We start from the raw sequence: 19,214 nt of genomic DNA, 5'->3' as shown, positions 1-19,214 counted from the left end.
GCTCTGTCTCTCTCTGTCTCAAAAATAAATAAAGGTTAAAAAAAAAAAAAAAATAGTATAAAATAACACCATAAGTGGTTGCCATTTATAAAAATTGATACAGGATTCTGAATATAATGTAGCCAATCAATTTAACAGTGTTCAAATAATTAACCATGAAAAAACAGATTATATTTTAGTTATAAGTTGATAAATATTAGAAAATTCAAATCATAATTCATCACATTAACAACTTAAAGGAAAAAAAAACAACATAAATATGGTCAATACTCCAGACAATAGCCGTGATAAATTCACTATCTAGTTTTGAAAAATTTTAAACTAGTACAAGGAAAAACTACACAAATATAAAGAACAACAATGCTTATTTAAGAGTTTCAATCAAGATCCACGTGAAAAGAAGCCATGCAAAGGTTTAATAGAATATATTATGAGTTATCTTAAAATTATAGCTGCATCAACTTGCCAATATACTAAAAATCATTGAATTATACAATTTTAGAAAACATATTTAAGAGGCAACAGATCTAAACACTAATGACAAAGGAAATAATTCAACAGGACATTGTTTCCCAAACCATTTCAGAACACTTTTTTATTTTATTCATACTAAACACCATACTATTTGTACTAGTATGCATTTAATAATTTTCTTAAGGCAATACACATGTTTATTTAAATAATTTTTTCAAAAAGAAAATTGTTATTATAAGTTACAAATCCAGTATTATATGCCATAAAGGAAAGCAACTTTGAAAACAAAAACAATTTAGGAAACAAAAAATATAAAAATAAAAGTAGTATTAAATGTATTCAATTTACCAAAATAATACTAAATATATTTCTCTTAGAATTATGATCAGTAATTAAAGAAATATTTGGATTGATGTTGTAACTTTAAGATGAGAATTTCAATGAATTATGATTTACCTGTATATTTAATAAATTTCCCAAGTAACTGGACAGTGTATTTCTAACCAGTACACTGATAGTGTAGATAAATTTCCCAGTACACTGGACAGTGTATTTCTAACCCAAATAAAAATGGGTTTTTTTAATAATTTCTAGTTTCAAGAATTCCTTTGAAATATCTTCCAGAATTGTTCTTCAGAAACTGTCCAATTACTAAGTGAGGTACAAGCTTTCTTACTCACTCATTACTACCATGGTTTGGGAAGTAATTCTGAAGAAGACTATTAGTCAAGCTTTTTAGATAGTGCAATATATTTTGAATGTATTCCTCAGATAAAGTTGTAGCCAAATCACTCAATGAAACACATCCTCCTTGACATGATTAAAAGGTATACTCCGTGGCTTCAGTTTTGCTGGATTTATTTTTTCTTCAATGTGGAACACCTATTAGATTTGGCATTTTAGGTTTTTGAGTGAAATTAAAAATATCCTTTGTAAAATATCCTAATTTTTAATGGAGTGCTTTATCATAAAAGTCATCTAGAAGCCCAAGGTTTTTACTGAGGAACACCTGCACCTCTTTTTCTAAATAGGGAACGAGTTTTTTTTAAAAAGCACATATTAAATAATGGTTGATCATCCATTTACAAATCTGACAGCACATAGTATTTGGTGGTGAAGCACTTCTCTTAAAATGCCTACGTCGTTTTGCAATGGCTTCCCTATGAATATAACAGTGGGTAGATTTGCCTGTCTTGGCAATTGTTTGAATATGTGTAATGAATTATTTTCTTTTATCTGGCTATGGCATTAGTATCAGATGTGCTTAATCAAAAGCATGGATTCCAAGACTCACTGCTGTTTCTCAAGAAGTGTCAATAAGTTTAAATTTTCTTTATTTGTACACATTAGCAAAGAATTCCCAGTGTAAATGAATTCATCGTTTTGCAGTGAATTATAACAACTTTTATACTAGATAATAATTACTTCTTTATATATTTGGTTATCTTCTCTAAGAGATGGACTGTTGTTTGACATGGGCATTTAATGAATCATTTTGTTAGCTATATCCCTGAATCTCCCTGTCACCATTTCTTTGGTAACAGGCTTGATAAATGTCTTGCTAACTGCTTCAGCAGATCTGGACTGTGAAGTTAATTGTAATGCTAAAAACATAATTGTAGAGTCTCAGCATTTTCATTCTGTGTCAGTCTGCACACACATTGGAGTATCCTTCTATTTTAAAATTTTGATGGGCTTTATAAAATACTTTTTGCGCTTCAACATGACAACTGTGGATTGTTTAATAATTGTGCCCATTGTGACTAATCTTAGAACACATAATAAAGATTTGTTTTCTTCACTTGTTCATAAAATCCAGAATTCTAATAAAATTCAAGTTCATCCCACACTAATCTTTCTTTGCTGCTTGTACTTTTGCAACATTCGTAAGGGATTTTTAGGAAATACTTTTATTTGGTCTTCACATCTATCTAAAGACATGTAACTGTGTCTTCACTAGTGTTCTTCACTAGCGTCTTTATGTTTACATGTAAATATCTTTATTTGTAGCCATTTTTCTAGGATTGAATCTACATAAGTACAAAAATCATAAACAGACCCCAAACCAGTTTCTAATGTACTTTCCAGATCAGACGTGGTAGCTCTGATACCTAAAATTATACATATTTCATATACCAAACAATTGTAAATCTTTAGAAATAGATTCTCCCATGTGTTTTCCAATAAAAAGAATAAAAAATAAACATGAGAATTCAGTGCCTTAATAATCTGTACTGCCATGTGACTGACAGGTGTTTGTTGGAAGGCTTAGGAAATGAAGTTATAAAACATTCATGAACACACCTTAAGTACTATACGTATAATTCTTAAAATCTGCAATGTTTAAGAAGTAGTATTACTTTAGCCCTGCCCTAAGCAATAAAATCCAGGCAATCACACATATTGTTGTGTGCTAATTGCTTTCCTAATACAAACGATAATAAACATAACTTCAAAAATGTTCATCATTGGAATATCTAAAATCATGTAGAATGTCATGAATAGTAATCTTTGCAAGCAAAAAAAAAAAAAAAGAGGAAATCTGAATGGCTGAATGGCTAAAAAAAGAAATTAAATGAATTTACTTCACTACCAGGAAGGAAAATGAAAATTAATCCAACACTTCTTTACCCAACAATTAAGTTGGTATAATTTTAAAATACCTACAGTGTTGAGTAAAGTGAGAAATCCCACATCTGTATTGCTCATATACTCATACATATGTACAAATATACAAACAAAACTTTTGGGAACATATTTCAGTAATATCTGTCTTGAAAAATACAGTTAGTTCTGACACAACAATCCAACTTTTGAGATTCTATCACATACAAAGAACCAGGACATAAAAACAACACATATAAAGTTATTAATTTTAATATTGTTAGTAGTGGTTAATAACTGTATTCATTCTGAATTTATTCAAAAGATAAGTAATTGACTAAGTTATCTGACGTGAATAAAGTGTAATTAATGGCTCAGTGAACCTCCTTTGCAACTTCCTTCTAAAGTGTTTTCTTGTGTATCAGAGCCCAGGAAAGAAAAAGAACAGAAAGGAAGCCAGGGAGGCAGGCAGGAAGGAAGGCAGGCAGTTTCTATTTTTATTTGTGAAAGTGTTCAGGATGCACATTAGTTTCAACCAATAGGAGATAACAGTCAGGCATATTATGGAAAGTAGAACTGAGGTAAAAGGCATCTTCCTGATTATTGGTTGCTTTTGTTTTGTTTGTTTTGTTTTGTTTTCTCTCTATTGGCAAATAAGGCCATAGAGATGTGACTATACACATAGAGATGTGTATAGCTGAATGTTGTAGAGTTGAGTGTCCGTCTACCAGCTGTGGGTACTGAGGCCCTGTGGCAGCGGAAGCAGTGGCTACAGCTCCCATATCCCCAGCCTTCTGATCCAAGGAGCAGGCATACGCCCAACACAGGTCCAGAGGCAGCCTCGGATGTCATAGTGCCTATACTACTGGTCAACTGGGGAAACACTCCTGGAAGCCCAGCCTACAGTTCTCTCTGCCAGTTTTGCAAACTTGTTGAAATCTCTAAACCCCTTTCTGCCTAAAACAGAGGGATTTCTGTTTTCTGCACTGTACTCTGACTGATAGGATGGTGATTTACAGTGGGAAAGATCTGTACCACTAAAAAAGTACATGAGGCTTATATCTAATAACCTTGAGGAATATCACAACGTATTTATAAGTAAAAGAGTAACTTTACTAAATGCGTACATAGAGAAGACCCTTTTGTGATTAAAAATAAAATAGCAAATCATACATATATACAATCATATCCTTATAGAAGCACAGAAAAATATGTGCAAGGTAACACACTGTGTTGGTAACATAGGGTACTTCATGTGACATCAGGAAATCTAATGGGGAGAAAATAGGTGTTAATATAAATAGCTAAATCTTTGTGTCTTTTTATTTGTACCATTAACCTCAGTGAACACGTTACTTAATAACACTAAGGAGAAATTTAACCTCAGAAAGACAGCACTTAGTCTACACCATTTGACTGTTTTATAAATTGAGTGAGTCATTAATAGAATGGAAATTACTGAGGATAGTTGTGAATAAAAATAATGAAAACACTGAGGTGGGAAAACATAGTTTGATAACTCCATCACTGAAAAGAGGATATATACAACATTTTAGTTAGTTTGTAATATAAGAAATTCATAATTCATAATGTTTTAGACATATACATATTGAATGAAAGATTAAATTTTAATATAAAATATCAATAAATATTTTAAATATTAAAATCATATTAAGAATAAAATGTTTTTCTATTTTTTAATTTTTTTAAATTTTTTTAATGTTTGTTTATTTTTGAGAGAGAGAGACAGAGTGTGAGCAGGGGAGACGCAGAGAGAGAGGGAGACACAGAATCCAAGGCAGGCTCCAGGCTCTGAGCTGTCAGCACAGAACCCAACACAAGGCTCTAACCCACGAACCACAAGATCATGACCTGAGCTGAAGTCAGATGCTTAACCAACTGAGCCACCCAGGCACCCCATGAAATGTTTTTCTAAATGAATATGACATCCTTTATATATATTCCTTTTAATCAATGCATTAACCCCTAAATCCCTCTTTTGCAGACTGTTAGGATATTAAATTACCACACATCTAGTTGTTCAAGTGAGAAGACTGAAGCTCAGAAGGGTGTAATGTGCAGGTCACAACTGGAATATGGAGAGGAAATCTGAGTCTGATTCTGATTCTGTGTGACAATCTCTAAAACAACATTCTAAATAAAGTGCTTTAAAAATTCTCAATCTTATCAATCATGAGAGAAAAGAAAATTTAAAACCACAGTGGGATATATTTTCCTAAAGAATTGTAATTAAAAATAAATAAAAGACAATATTAGATGATGGTGTTAATCTGAGACCGGAACGCTCATACATGATGGTCTGAGAGAAAAATGTATATCATAGCTATCTTGGAAAAATATTTTGGCATTATCTACTAAAACTGAACATATGGGTTTTTTGGCCTAGCAATTCCCAACATAAATTAATACATAATTCCAAAGCAGTTTTCAACTGCCTTGGTCTAAAAAATGAGGATTGAATGTCATAAACTGGAATAGGGAAGACTGCAGGTTTATAGAGAGGGTGGATATCTTAGGTTCTGTTTTGGAATAGGTCAGCTTGAGATACCAACTAGGCATCTAAGTGGAGCCTGAGCTGGCAGATATGGTGTTCTCAGATGTTTGTGCAATTTAGGGAAATATAGAGAAACCAGTGAAGAAAAACTGAAAAAAAATCTTCCGGAAGAGTAAGAAGAAACAAGAGCAGTGTGTGTTAGAAGCCAAGAAAAAAAATTTCCAGAGATAAGGGTATAATCAACTTGGTTAAGTGCTACATATAATGAAAATAAGGACAAAGAAAAGGTGATTAGATTTAGCAACATGGAAATCAATGTTGACCTAAATCAGAGATATTTTGGCTGAATGGTGAGGGCAAAAAAGAAAACTGGAATGTGCTTAAGAAAGGATGGAAGGTACTACAACCAAATAAGATTTATTACAATAATTTAAGGTTCAACATTAGGAAACCCATCAATATAAATCACTATTGTTATAGATACAAGAGAAAATATTACAGGAGCATCTCCCTACATGCAAAAATGACTACGGACAAAATTCAACACCCATTACCAATTTAAAAAAATACTCAATAAATTGAAAGTGATATTTTCTTAACTAGATAAATGAAATGCACACTGAATCCTAAAGTCAGACTCTTATTTAAGGGAAAAAACTAACACCAATCCCATCAAGAGAAGAACACAGCAAATATGCCAATGATCTCTACTACCATTTAACATTGTACTTTGATGTATTATCCAAAGTAATCAGATAAGAGAAACAACTAAAAGACATAAAAACAGTGAAGTACTAATAATACCTCCATTTGCAATTGAAACAATAGCATGTTTGGAAAATCCAAAATAAACAATATAAAACTATAATAAATAGTTTTATAGTTATTTATGAGCACCTGGTGGCTCTGATTAAGTGTGTGACTCTGATTTAGGCTCAGGTCATGATCTCATGGTTCGTGGGATCAAGCCCCACATCAGGCTCTGCACCAACAGTGTGCAACCTGCTTGAGATTCTCTCTAACCACACTGCCCCTGCCCCTTTAATGTAATTAAAATCATACAGTTATATATCATGTTTTTTTACACACCATGAATATTTACCATTTCAAAGTCCCCAAACTTTGAGTATTTTTATAACCAGAAATACACTACACCAACTCAATTGGAAGAAAAAAAAATGTAATCCTGTCTTTCTTAGCAAAAAAAATTTCCTAAAAGACAAAAATGATAACAGGCTTCTACATAACAATATCGGCAACATTACAATTAAAATATTGCATTCCAAAAAAATAAAATACTACATTCCCTTAATGTTCAATTAAAAAATTAGGCATAAAGTAACAGAATACACAAAGTATAATGTTTCTAAAAGAATTCATTATCCAATGTATACCATTCAAATATTAGCAAGGAAGTACATTTCCATTGAATCACAATGCATTTCCATAATCTTGCCAAAAGAGATGCACACATTAACTGTTATCATTAAAATGTAAATATGAACACATCCGCATACACCTCTCCCTCTATAGTTCCTTCTGCCCCTCTGCTGCCAGCCTAATAAGTCCTGATGTACATTTCTCAGAGACAACAATTACATGTTCAAGATGCTTCCTCCCTTCAATTATAACAACAACAACAACAACAACAACAACAACAAACTTAATAAACTGGCTAATTCACTAGCTGTACATTTTATCATACATGGCACCTAAGGATATCCAAAAAGCCTAGATGTTACAAAATAATGAAACTTGGCCACAATAAACACAGATACTTGACAAAAACACACATACAGACCTATGGTTATAACCTAAAACTGTCTTCTAGATATGGAAATACTAGCTAAAAGTCCTTCCCTTCCCTCCTCTGTCCCCTCTGCCATTTCAATGACTAAGTAGAGGACTACATCTAGCTCCAAGAGGTGGATTAACAGACACTTCCAGAACAGTCCTTCCTAAAAACTAACAAAAGGACATTTAAAAAGGGATTATTTTACTGCCTATACTTTTAGTAGACTTTGGGCATTAGGATTTGTTGATCCTTTAATACACAGCAATATTAACTAAAATGCACACACAGAACAATGGTTAGACAATCTGAACTCGTGTAAAGACTCATGGGCACAGAACCCTGCTCTCCTCACCTCCTTCCCTGCCCCCCCCCCGCCCCATCCCCATGCTACCCAGTGAACAGTCAGCACACTCTCTCCAAAACAACAAGTTTAACAATCCCATTCCCCAAATACAACCATTCGTATGAATTAACAGAATACTTAAAGGGTGTGGCTTTAACTCTCTACTTTGAACACATTGTGCACTTCTAAACATCTAGAAGACTAGACCCTTTGCCCACTATACACATAGTAACACTGAAGGGACATTCTGGCCTAGAGCCCTTCCTCCCCTCTATCAACCTAGTAAAAAGTATGAGCACCTGTAATGCTGAAAGGGGATTTTAACAATTTCACTTCCTCTAGTTGTTTTTTGAGAACAGTCTTTCCTATGAATTTAAACACAAAGTGCATATGATGTATTTGTTTACTAACTACTTTTTCATACACTGGCAACCTTTTTAACATCTAGAAAGATTAGGTGTTGTAAATTAGGACTCCTTTATCCTTTATATACACTATATACACAGCTAAGTAAAACAAAATGCAGATTGTCCAGGACAATGATTAATCCTGCCTAACTACAAGCATACTGGGTATAAAGTACTTTCTTCTCTTCTCTCCTGAACCCAGCAAAAATACCATAGAATGTGTACTGCTCTGAGAGGTGGTTTATGTTTAAAGTGATGTTCAAAAATTCTTTTAGATTTAAAGAAACAATATGTAATATCAATAACATTTAAAGTTTTAACAAAGTAAAAAGTAAAAAGTTTTACTTATCAGGTAAAAAGTAAAAATAGTATAAACCCAGATCTTAAATTGTGAATAGCTGCCATACAAGTTCCTGTGGACAGTAACAATAACTATAGGATTAATGAATGATATGAAAGCCAAGAAATTCAACTAATGGAAATATTGTTTACAAAGTGAGCTAATTTTGGAAAATGTAAAAAGGCAGGCAAATCATTCAAGCCCTCTGAGAAAAGAAGGCATATGAATCTTGCTTTAACTTCTTATACCATTATTCAACTTTTGTTATTTTTCCATCACAATATTATTTTGTTAAAATGAGTAGTTATGTTAATATTTAAGTTTTAGAGATACTTATCATAGCTTTGATTATAATACTTAAAAACTAAAAACATCCTGGGGTGCCTGGCTCAGTCAGTTAAGCATCTGACTTTGACTTAGGTCATGATCTCACAGTTTGTGAGTTTGAGCACCACGTCAGGCTCTGTTCTGACAGCTCAGAGCCTGAAGCCTGCTTCGGATTCTGTGTTTCATTCTCTCTCTGCCCCTACCCCACTTATGCTGTCTCTCCAAAATAAATAAATGTAAAAAAAATATTTTTTTAATTGAAAACATCCTAATACCCAATAATAAAAGTCTAAGAAACTCTCAATCATTAAAGTTACATTGTAAAATAAAAGATGATTTGAATACGTTTCTATATAAGGAGAAACATGTTATCAATTATTATATGCATATGATAACGTAGTTTTTAAAAATAGCACAAAGCCTGTTTATGCACAAAATATGAACAGTGACCTCATCTGGATGGTGAAGTCATAGAACAGTATTTTCTTCTACTCACAGTATTCTAAACTCACATATTCTAAAGGATATTCTAAACTTTGAGGTATGCACATTAAGTATTTGTGCCATTCAAAAAGGGCCTTAAAATAATTTTAGATAATAGTTTGTATAATGAATCCTACCAGATTTCATGAAGGTTGTAAGGAAGAAAACAGGATACCTCACTAGCAATTTCAGTGTAGTGTGGTGGTGAAAGCCTGACTGGAAATTATCTTAAGTGGGAATGCAAGGAGAGAAATCGGAAACAGTGAATACAGAAAATCCTTTCAAGAAGGTTTGCTTTAAAGTGTAACAAGATGCAACTGTAGCTCTTGGAGAAAGATTTAAAAACAAAACATTAAGCATTCAAAACAAGGATGTAATAAGTAAAAAGGGACAAATAAGCCTAAAGAAATAAGAAGAAAATAAATCGTAACTATAAAAGCACACATTAACATTTCAGAAGTTGGAAGTGTAGAATTATTCAGTCTAAGGCCCACCCCCTATTTTTTAAAGTCCATGTACAATGGACATGTACAATGAATTAGAAATAAGAGATAAACAAAAGTATAAGAGAGCATTCTATATCATATTATGATAATAATTTCAAAATCTTCGTCCACTTGGATTATTTCTAGGGCCATTAAAAATTATAAACTAACCTAAAGAAGACATATATAGCCTGATAAGACCAATCATGTGATGATATAAAGCAACTGTCCATGAGAAATAAAAGAATAATTTGAACAATTAAAAAATGTAAAAATATCAGTTATAGTTTCACTAATGTGCTTTATCAAACTTTCAAGAAAAAGTTATTTAAATCTATATTAATTCTTTAGATAGTAAGAAAGGAAGAAAGCTTCACAATTCATTTTTTAAAGCTAGCATAATCCTGATAAGAAAATCTATCAAATATGGCACAAATTAAGAACACTGGAATACAGACTAACTTATGAATATGGATGCAAAATCTTAAAATACTTGCAAATCAAACTCAGCAGTAAATTAAAGAAACAATAAACCATAACCAAGCAGAGTCATCTCAAGAATTTAAAAAAGGTTTAATATTAATATAACACATCATTTCAATAGGTCAACTGAGAAACTCTTTAAAATATTCACAGATTGCTCACAAAGCAATATCTATTCCTGGAAATAATTTTTATAACCTGAGTACATTTTTCAAATCTTTAACATGATAATGAGCATATACTGAAATCAATACTTACATAACATTAAGTACTTCTTTAAAATGAAAAATGAAATAGTCAATTTCATAGGTATTTAAAATATTGTATAAATATGTCACACAATAAAATATATACATAATAAGAGATTTGAGTCTTATGAAAAAATTAGCAATATATACTTTTACATATATTGTCACATGTTATACATATTATTATATTGAATATTCTATAATGAAACAATGTCAAAAAATCACATTGGAGTTTGGCCCTACTACTTAACAGCTTTGTGTGCATGAGAAACTTTACTCTGCCTCTTTAGACTGGTTTCCCATTTGTAAACTGATAGTAATAATTATTGGCTTATCTATTTTTAAGAAATAAATTGCTTAATTCAAAAGATTTTAAGGTAAAAATATGAAACAGAACATATAATTTGCTGGATGTTTTCTGGTATTTGTATTTATACTATACAGTATATAGACCAATAAGGTAGTAATAAGTAATAAATTTCTACTAACAAAAGCAATATCCAAAAATGAAAACATAAGTGTATATACAAAAGAAATTCACTTATTTACAACCTTTATCTGCAAACTAATTTATAAAAAACATTTGTGTACCTGTGTTCAGTAAAACAGAAAATCACAGAGGATCTCTAAATCTGTAAAAGTCATTTTTTTATTATCTAATGAAATGACTGGATAAAATGAAATGTATATGGCTGTTTCTTTAATAACACAAAACACTAAGAGTTGCAGATAATGAAATTGTGTTCCAAAAAAATATGAATTATGGGAGAAATAGACTTCAAAGAAAACATGAGAAAAGAATTTACAGAAAATCTGTACTTTTACATCTAAAAAGAATTCAATCTTGACAATTTTTTTCAAAGTACTTAACCAATTTCAAGATGTTTTCTGGCTTACAAAAGCCCTTTTTCGTAGAAATGAGAAGGGAAAATGTGTTTTCATAGATACAGTGACAACACAAATTAGAGAAAAGTGTATGATAATGAGGTAGAGACTAAATTGGAAGCATGATATGCCTTGAAATTTTAAAAAATCAGTTAGGTTGTATGTGCAATTAGGCAGCACAAATCTTTTACTTTTCTCTTGAACTAGAAGTTTCAATTGCATACCAAAAAATAATGCATGGAAGTGATGCACATCATTGCTTTTAATTGAGTGTTTAACATGCGCTCATTGAAAACCTAGCTTAAAGGTTTTTATAATGAGCAAAATGTAGGAAAAAAATTAATATATCTAAACTTCATCATGTTCTCATCTTCCCCAGAAAGTATGATAATCCCCAAATGATTTCTATAATTGAAATATATTACTAACTTTATAAAATATGTTCATAATATCTTATCAAGAATAACATTTAGTTATGAAGGGCCACACTTGCCATTTTAAAGATGATCAAAGAAGTAAAAAAACTGATTGTTTGTAGGCTTAGTGAATAAATTTTCCATTTTGAAAATATTTTATGAACAGTGATATTCTTAAAGATGACAAATTTCAGCATGATTAGAAAACTCTGAGGTCATAGCTACTTGACAATACTATTTAATGTTTTAAAATTTTTTATTGGTTGTGCTATACTTCTCTGATGCTTATAGTAGTCCCTGGAAAGAAATTATATGTAAGAAAGTTACATGCTTACATGCATTATTTTAAAGCTCCGTGGATTATTTGAATGTATACACTATAAACTCCATACCTCAAGAAGTTCTTTCTAGGCTCACAAGGTGAAGTGTTTGTTTCTTTCTCCCCATTTATTCTTCCTTCATTCCTTCCTTCCCTTCTTCCTTCCTCTGATCCTCCCTCCTTTCCCTCTTTCCTTCCCTCTTTCTTCTCTTTCATTTATTCACTGGTTAACTTACTCATTGAAAAACCATGAAATGCCTTTTCTTGAATGCCTAATATATAGCATTTTTTGAGTACCTAATATTGGAGAGACACTGTACATGTTACACAGAGAAAACAGAAATCACAACGCGTCTCCTATCCTTAAAAACCTTACAGTCTACAAAGAAGTAGACAGGTAATCACCGACTTCAATAGTGTTGTAAGTACTGGTATGGAGGTAAATATAGAGTGAGTGCAATTAGAATTCAAAGCAGATAGAAGAAAGTGAAGAGACCATTTGGCCAAGGATTTTCCCCCTCCCAAGCTGAAGTATAAAACGAGAGGACTCAGCCAGGCAATGGTAGGACTGAGAGACTGAGCGAGTTGAATGCTGACTTTATAATCAGAAGGAACTGTATTTATGAGAAGATAGAAGAAAGAAAGCACCTGGCATATCTGTCCTCCTGAGTTTTTCCAAGGAGCTAGAGAACAGAGTTAGAGGGAAAGGGTAGCTAGAGAGAAGCTCCAGAGACAAACAAGGGCAAACTGAAGACATACTTGTTTTACCATCTGTCTAGGATCAGTTTCTTCCAATTCACTGATCCCATGTTATCCCTTCTGGCACTTCGGCCCAGTGTTTTTGCCTATTTCTGGATTCTTCTACATTGCCTATGTAGTGGTGTAAATTGTGCCCATACTAATTCAGGCGCACATCCCCTACACTGCATGAATGAGAACAAAATAAAGACATCTTCAGGGACACAAAATTTTGAAAATATCAAATCTAGCTCACTAAAAAAGCTAGTAAAACATACACTTTAGTAACAAGAAAAAATAATGCAATTAGGAATGTCTGATAAATGAGAGCTGTGTGTGAAATGTTACCCTGGGAAAAAAATAAAATAAAACATTTATTGTGCAAATTAATAAAACTATCTTAATACAGGGATTATTAAGTAAGACAGCCATAACATGCTTGAAAATAAACTATAAATCAAGAAATGTCATAAGGTCCTCAAACTGCTCAGGAAGAAGTTAATTAAAGATGTTCATTACGCATCATAATCAGTAAGTGAAGTATGTGTTTCAAAAATTCTAACAATTTGGGGCGCCTGGGTGGCGCAGTCGGTTAAGCCTCCGACTTCAGCCAGGTCACGATCTCGCGGTCCGTGAGTTCGAGCCCCGCGACGGGCTCTGGGCTGATGGCTCGGAGCCTGGAGCCTGTTTCCGATTCTGTGTCTCCCTCTCTCTCTGCCCCTCCCCCGTTCATGCTCTGTCTCTCTCCGTCCCAAAAATAAATAAACGTTGAAAAAAAAAAATTCTAACAATTTATAGGTTAAAATGTAAACATAAAATATATCAAAAGCAAAACTCAATTCTAAACATTCTAGATTTAGTGTCATCTAACCACCTGGCTACAAATTATAGAAAATAAAAATGACAGAAAAACAGAAAAATAAGAAATCTATTACTATACTGAAATATTTTAATATAGCTTTCAGTAAATAAATATTTTCAGTCAGAAAATAAATCAGAAATGGGGCACCTGGGTAGCTCAGTCAGTTAAGCGTCTGACTTCGGCTCAGGTCATGATCTCACAGTCTGTGAGTTTGAGCCCCGCGTCGGGCTCTGTGCTGACCGCCCAAAGCTTGGAGCCTGTTTCAGATTCTGTGTCTCCTCTCTCTGCCCCTTCCTCACTCACACTCTGTCTCTGTCTCTCAATAATAAATAAACATAAAAAAATTTTTGGGGCACCTGGGTGGCTCAGTCAGTTAAGCGTCCGACTTCAGCTCAGGTCATGATCTCATGGTGCATGAGTTCGAGCCCCCCGTCGGGCTCTGTGCTGACAGCTCAGAGCCTGGAGCCCGTTTCAGATTCTGTGTCTCCCTCTCTCTCTGCCCCTCCCCTGTTCATGCTCTGTGTCTCTCTGTCTCAAAAATAAATAAACATTAAAAAAAATTAAAAAAAATTTTTTTGAAAATCAGAAATATAAAAGATTTGAATAACATAATTATCACAGTTTACAAAATGAACCTATTTAGAACTGTATCCCACAATCAGAGACAAGGTTTTCCCCCAAAAAAATACTTATGCAAATTACTCATGTAGTAGGACAAAAATTAAGCCTCCACAAATTTTAAGTACTACCTAACATACAGACTATAGAATTTAGAAACAAATCAGAATTACATTAAATATTTATTTTTTTTAATGTTTATTTATATTTGAGAGAGAGCAAGAGTATGGGGTAGGGGGAATGACAGAGAGATGGAGACAGAATCTGAAGCAGGCTCCAGGCTCTGAGCTGTCAACACAGAGCCCTAATGAAGGGATTGAACTCACAAACCATGAGATCATAATCTGAGCCAGTGTCAGACGCTTAACTGACTGAGCCACCCAGATGCCCCTAAAACTGAATTTTAAAAAAATAACTTTAAAATTCAGTGGTGATATAAGGGTTAATTTGTCCAAGACTAATCTCAGGCTGATTTTCAGAGTTTGCCTTCTACAAAGTTCCAAGGAAACTGGTTAAGTTTCAATTTAGAAAAACTACCCAAATAAATGGACAGATAGATCATGTTTATGTTTAGGTATCCCCATCATAAAAATTTCATTTTTCCATTATATAATCTATAAATGAATATGATTCCAATCATAATTCCAATAAAACTTCTGAAGAAAATGAGTAAGATAACACTGAAATTTATATTATGGTGCAAAGGTCAAAACAGCCTAAAACTCATAAACCTAAGACTGATTCACCATAATAATCAAAACCCATTATAGAAGTTTAGTATGTAGACATGAGGCATTGAGGTAAAGATGGTCAAGTACCAAACAAATTAAAAAGAGAATGGAAAAACAGATCCACACAAATATGGAAGCCTCTCATATGACAGAGATGGCACTTTCTGAATATTAACACACAAATATAATAAGTTATATTGCAACAACCTGACTTCTATTTAAGAAAGAAAATGTAATTGGAAACTCAGTTTCATACCATACCCATATATGAATTTCATATTGATTATGCTTCAGATGTGGCAAGTGAAACGTGCATTCCTAAAATTCTAGATAGTTTATTACTTCCAAACTTATAAATGAGAGACAGGAGAAATAATATCAGTTTTGAAGATTTTAAACATAATTTAATCTGAAAGCGTCACATAAATGTGAAAAGCAAAATTTCAAAACACTTAGAATAAAATACCAGAGAATATTTTTTATTTCAAATTAGAAAAAATTTTTAAATTCAGAAAAGCACAAAGGTCATAGGAAAATATTTATAACTTTCACTACATTAAAATTGAAGTTTCTATTCATCAGAAGATACCATAAAGAAAGGAAAGACTGGATAAAAATATTTTTAATATATATAACTTTAAAATATGTAGTATCAATAATATACAACAAATTCTTATAAATCAGTCAAAATATAATCACTCAACAGATGAGGAAAAATCATAAGCAGCTTTTAACACAAAAAAGGAAATACAAATGATCTCCAAAAAGCCATTAAAACATGTCTAGTCTCACTCTTAATTATGGATTAATTTAAAAAGTTTAATGAGACACAATTAAAGAGTATATAGAAAGAAATACAGTATAATATAATAGAAATATATTATAATAGAAAGAGGCAATTAAAAAAAACATGTAGTTTTAACACTAAGTAGGAATGCCAACTGGTACAGAATGTGTATATTATTGCCTTGTACTATACTATTATATGTTTTACATTTCATCATTTCCCTTTACTACTATTTTCTTTTACTATAGTGAATGAGATGTAGAAGAACAGGAAGGCAGGCAAATGAGTCATAAGGGAGAGTCAGAGTAACACTATGTCTGAGAGGACTCAATCCCCCATTCCTGATTTAAAGATGAAGGGAACAGGATGCCTGTGTGGCTCAGTCGGTTAAGAGTATAATTCTTGATTTCAGCTCAGGTCATAATCCCACAATTCGTGAGATCAAGCCCTGTGTTAGGCTCTGTGCTGACATTGCGGAAGGTGCTTGGGATTCTCTCTCTTCCTGTCTGCCCCTCCCCCACTCTGGCATGTGCATGCGCCTCTCTCTCTTTCAAAATAAATAAATAAACATTAAAAAAAAGATGAAGGGAAGCACCAGCCTGGGATGCAGGCAGCCTGATTCGTGATGAGCACTGGGTGCTGTAAGTAAGTGATAAATCACCTGAAATCAATGCTGCACTGTATGTTAACTAACTAAATACACATAAATAAATAAATAAATAAATAAATAAATAAATAAATAAATGCTGAGAATAATCCCAGTCTGACAGCCACCAAAGAAACAATGACCTCAGTTCTAAAAGCACAAACAGAGTCTTGCCAAAACTGAAAAGACCCTGACAGCAGATTCATTCTAGGGTCTCCAAAAAGAAACATAGGGCTGCTGATAACCTCCATTCCACTGTTAAAAGACCTGGAGCACAGGAACCAGCTGAGACTTGATCCAGAGAAACTCTAAGATAATAAATGGGTGTTGTTTCAAGCTGCTAAAATTCTGGTAATTTTTTATGTACTAATAGAAAACAAATATAGGGGTGCCTGGGTGGCTCAGTCGGTTGGTTAAGCGTCCGACTTGGCTCAGGTCATGATCTGACAGTTCATGAGTTAAGCCCTGCGTCAGGCTCTGTGCTGACGGCTCACAGCTTGGAGCCTGCTTCAGATTCTGTGTCTCCCTCTTTCTCTCTCTCTCTGCCCCTTCCCCACTTGTACTCTGTGTCTCTTTCTCTCAAAAATAAACATTAAAATTAAAACAAAGAAAAGAAAATGAATATAAACAAAAAAATGGCTAACTGCTATTTAATTACTCACCATAAGTTTCAACAACTATAGCTCAAAACTAAAATCAGTATATTTTTTATTTTCAAAAATGAAAACTCACCATTTTTGATAAAGCAGATAATTCATTTCTTGATGTCTTTGTTTCCCTCAATAGTTCAGTCACTACCTCTTCATTCTCCTCGATACTAACATTAACATTTTCTATTGCTGTATCGTAGTGACTATGTAGAGAATTCAGTTTATCTATCTCTCTCCTAGGAGAAAAAACACAGATGATTTTATCTACAATAAAAGGAAAATCATGTTTAAAATTGTATGTAAACTAGTTTCTGACTTAACAATGTAAATCAATGGAGTTTACCTATTCCTAAAATGACTCCCATCCCAAAGCAACTTCTGAAAAGTGACACTTAGGATCAAGAAGTGAGAAAAGTGGTGAGAAAAATTCACCAGGTGTATTTATGTTTCCAATGTAAAAACCTGAGAGAAAAGCAATTTCTAAATTATTTAAAATAATCATCTTTCGATTTGATTTCAGATGATAGACCTAAGAACTTTTGATTCAGAAGCTGGGTAGCAAAGCTATGGGAAGGTTAGAAAAAAAAAAAGAGAGAAAAAAATGATGAGAAGATGTAGAAGTGAAAAGACCACACATCATTAAAGACCCAGTTTACTGTTTTATCTGTTCCCCAGCTATCTCAGCTAAGACTTTTCTACATCAGCAGAAAGCTAGCCAAACCTCACAAAAGTAAACAAACCAACAAATAAATAAAGGGGTTTGCAACATGTATTAAGAAAATAACGATCAGATTTACAAAAAAGCACAGAAATCAGTTATAGGTGACCAGGAAGAATCAACCCAAACTAAAACATGACAGAAATATTCTAAATAACTAAATAAAATGAGATCTGCCAATGAAATTCTAAGGAGGAATCTTTCAGAATATCAGTATCAAGTAAAAATATATTTTAAAAAGTGAAATATTAAATTAAATAAAGCATACATATATGCATAAATACATATATATGCAGATCCACTATGAAGATAGAAAAGCTAAAAACTCATATGCACTTAATACAGCCTAAATACATAAAGAAAGCACTGACAGCATTATAAAAATAAACTGACCAGCATAAGATTTTAAAAAATTTCTGTCAGAAAATGATAGATCAAGTAGAACAAAACAAGTAAAAGACTCCTTGTTGAATAGAAACCCCAGAACTAGACCCACAAACATATGGCCAACTCATCTTTGACAAAGCAGGAAAGAACATCCAATGGAAAAAAGACAGCCTCTTTAACAAATGGTGCTGGGAGAACTGGACAGCAACATGCAGAAGGTTGAAACTAGACCACTTTCTCACACCATTTACAAAAATAAACTCAAAATGGATAAAGGACCTAAATGTGAGACAGGAAACCATCAGAACCTTAGAGGAGAAAGCAGGAAAAGACCTCTCTGACCTCAGCCGTAGCAATCTCTTACTCGACACATCCCCAAAGGCAAGGGAATTAAAAGCAAAAGTGAATTACTGGGACCTTATGAAGATAAAAAGCTTCTGCACAGCAAAGGAAACAACCAACAAAACGAAAAGGCAACCAACGGAATGGGAAAAGATATTTGCAAATGACATATCGGACAAAGGGCTAGTATCTAAAATCTATAAAGAGCTCACCAAACTCCACACCCGAAAAACAAATAACCCAGTGAAGAAATGGGCAGAAAACATGAATAGACACTTCTCTAAAGAAGACATCCAGATGGCCAACAGGCACATGAAAAGATGTTCAGCGTCGCTCCTTATCAGGGAAATACAAATCAAAACCACACTCAGGTATCACCTCACGCCAGTCAGAGTGGCCAAAATGAACACATCAGGAGACTATAGATGCTGGAGAGGATGTGGAGAAACGGGAACCCTCTTGCACTGTTGGTGGGAATGCAAATTGGTGCAGCCGCTCTGGAAAGCAGTGTGGAGGTTCCTCAGAAAATTAAAAATAGACCTACCCTATGACCCAGCAATAGCACTGCTAGGAATCTATCCAAGGGATACAGGAGTACTGATGCATAGGGG

At 33.2% G+C, this 19,214-nt stretch overlaps 1 protein-coding gene across 1 annotated transcript in view; it reads right to left on the bottom strand.

Annotated features, from left to right (window-relative positions):
• Positions 1-19,214, bottom strand: part of CCDC178 (coiled-coil domain containing 178) — a 410,140-nt gene that overhangs the window by 314,864 nt on the left and 76,062 nt on the right. The window contains exon 10 of the mRNA XM_047086870.1: positions 17,239-17,392. Coding sequence (XP_046942826.1) covers positions 17,239-17,392 — 154 coding nt within the window. The remainder of the gene's footprint in view (positions 1-17,238; positions 17,393-19,214) is intronic.

This window comes from Lynx rufus, unplaced genomic scaffold, assembly GCF_022079265.1.
Source record: "Lynx rufus isolate CCGP_SWC_20201006 ecotype Redwood Valley unplaced genomic scaffold, mLynRuf1.p SCAF_22, whole genome shotgun sequence".
In the NCBI taxonomy this organism is placed as follows: Eukaryota; Metazoa; Chordata; class Mammalia; order Carnivora; family Felidae; genus Lynx; species Lynx rufus.
The sequence above is the reverse complement of the archived record's forward strand: the minus strand, read 5'-3'. Positions and strand labels throughout refer to the sequence as shown.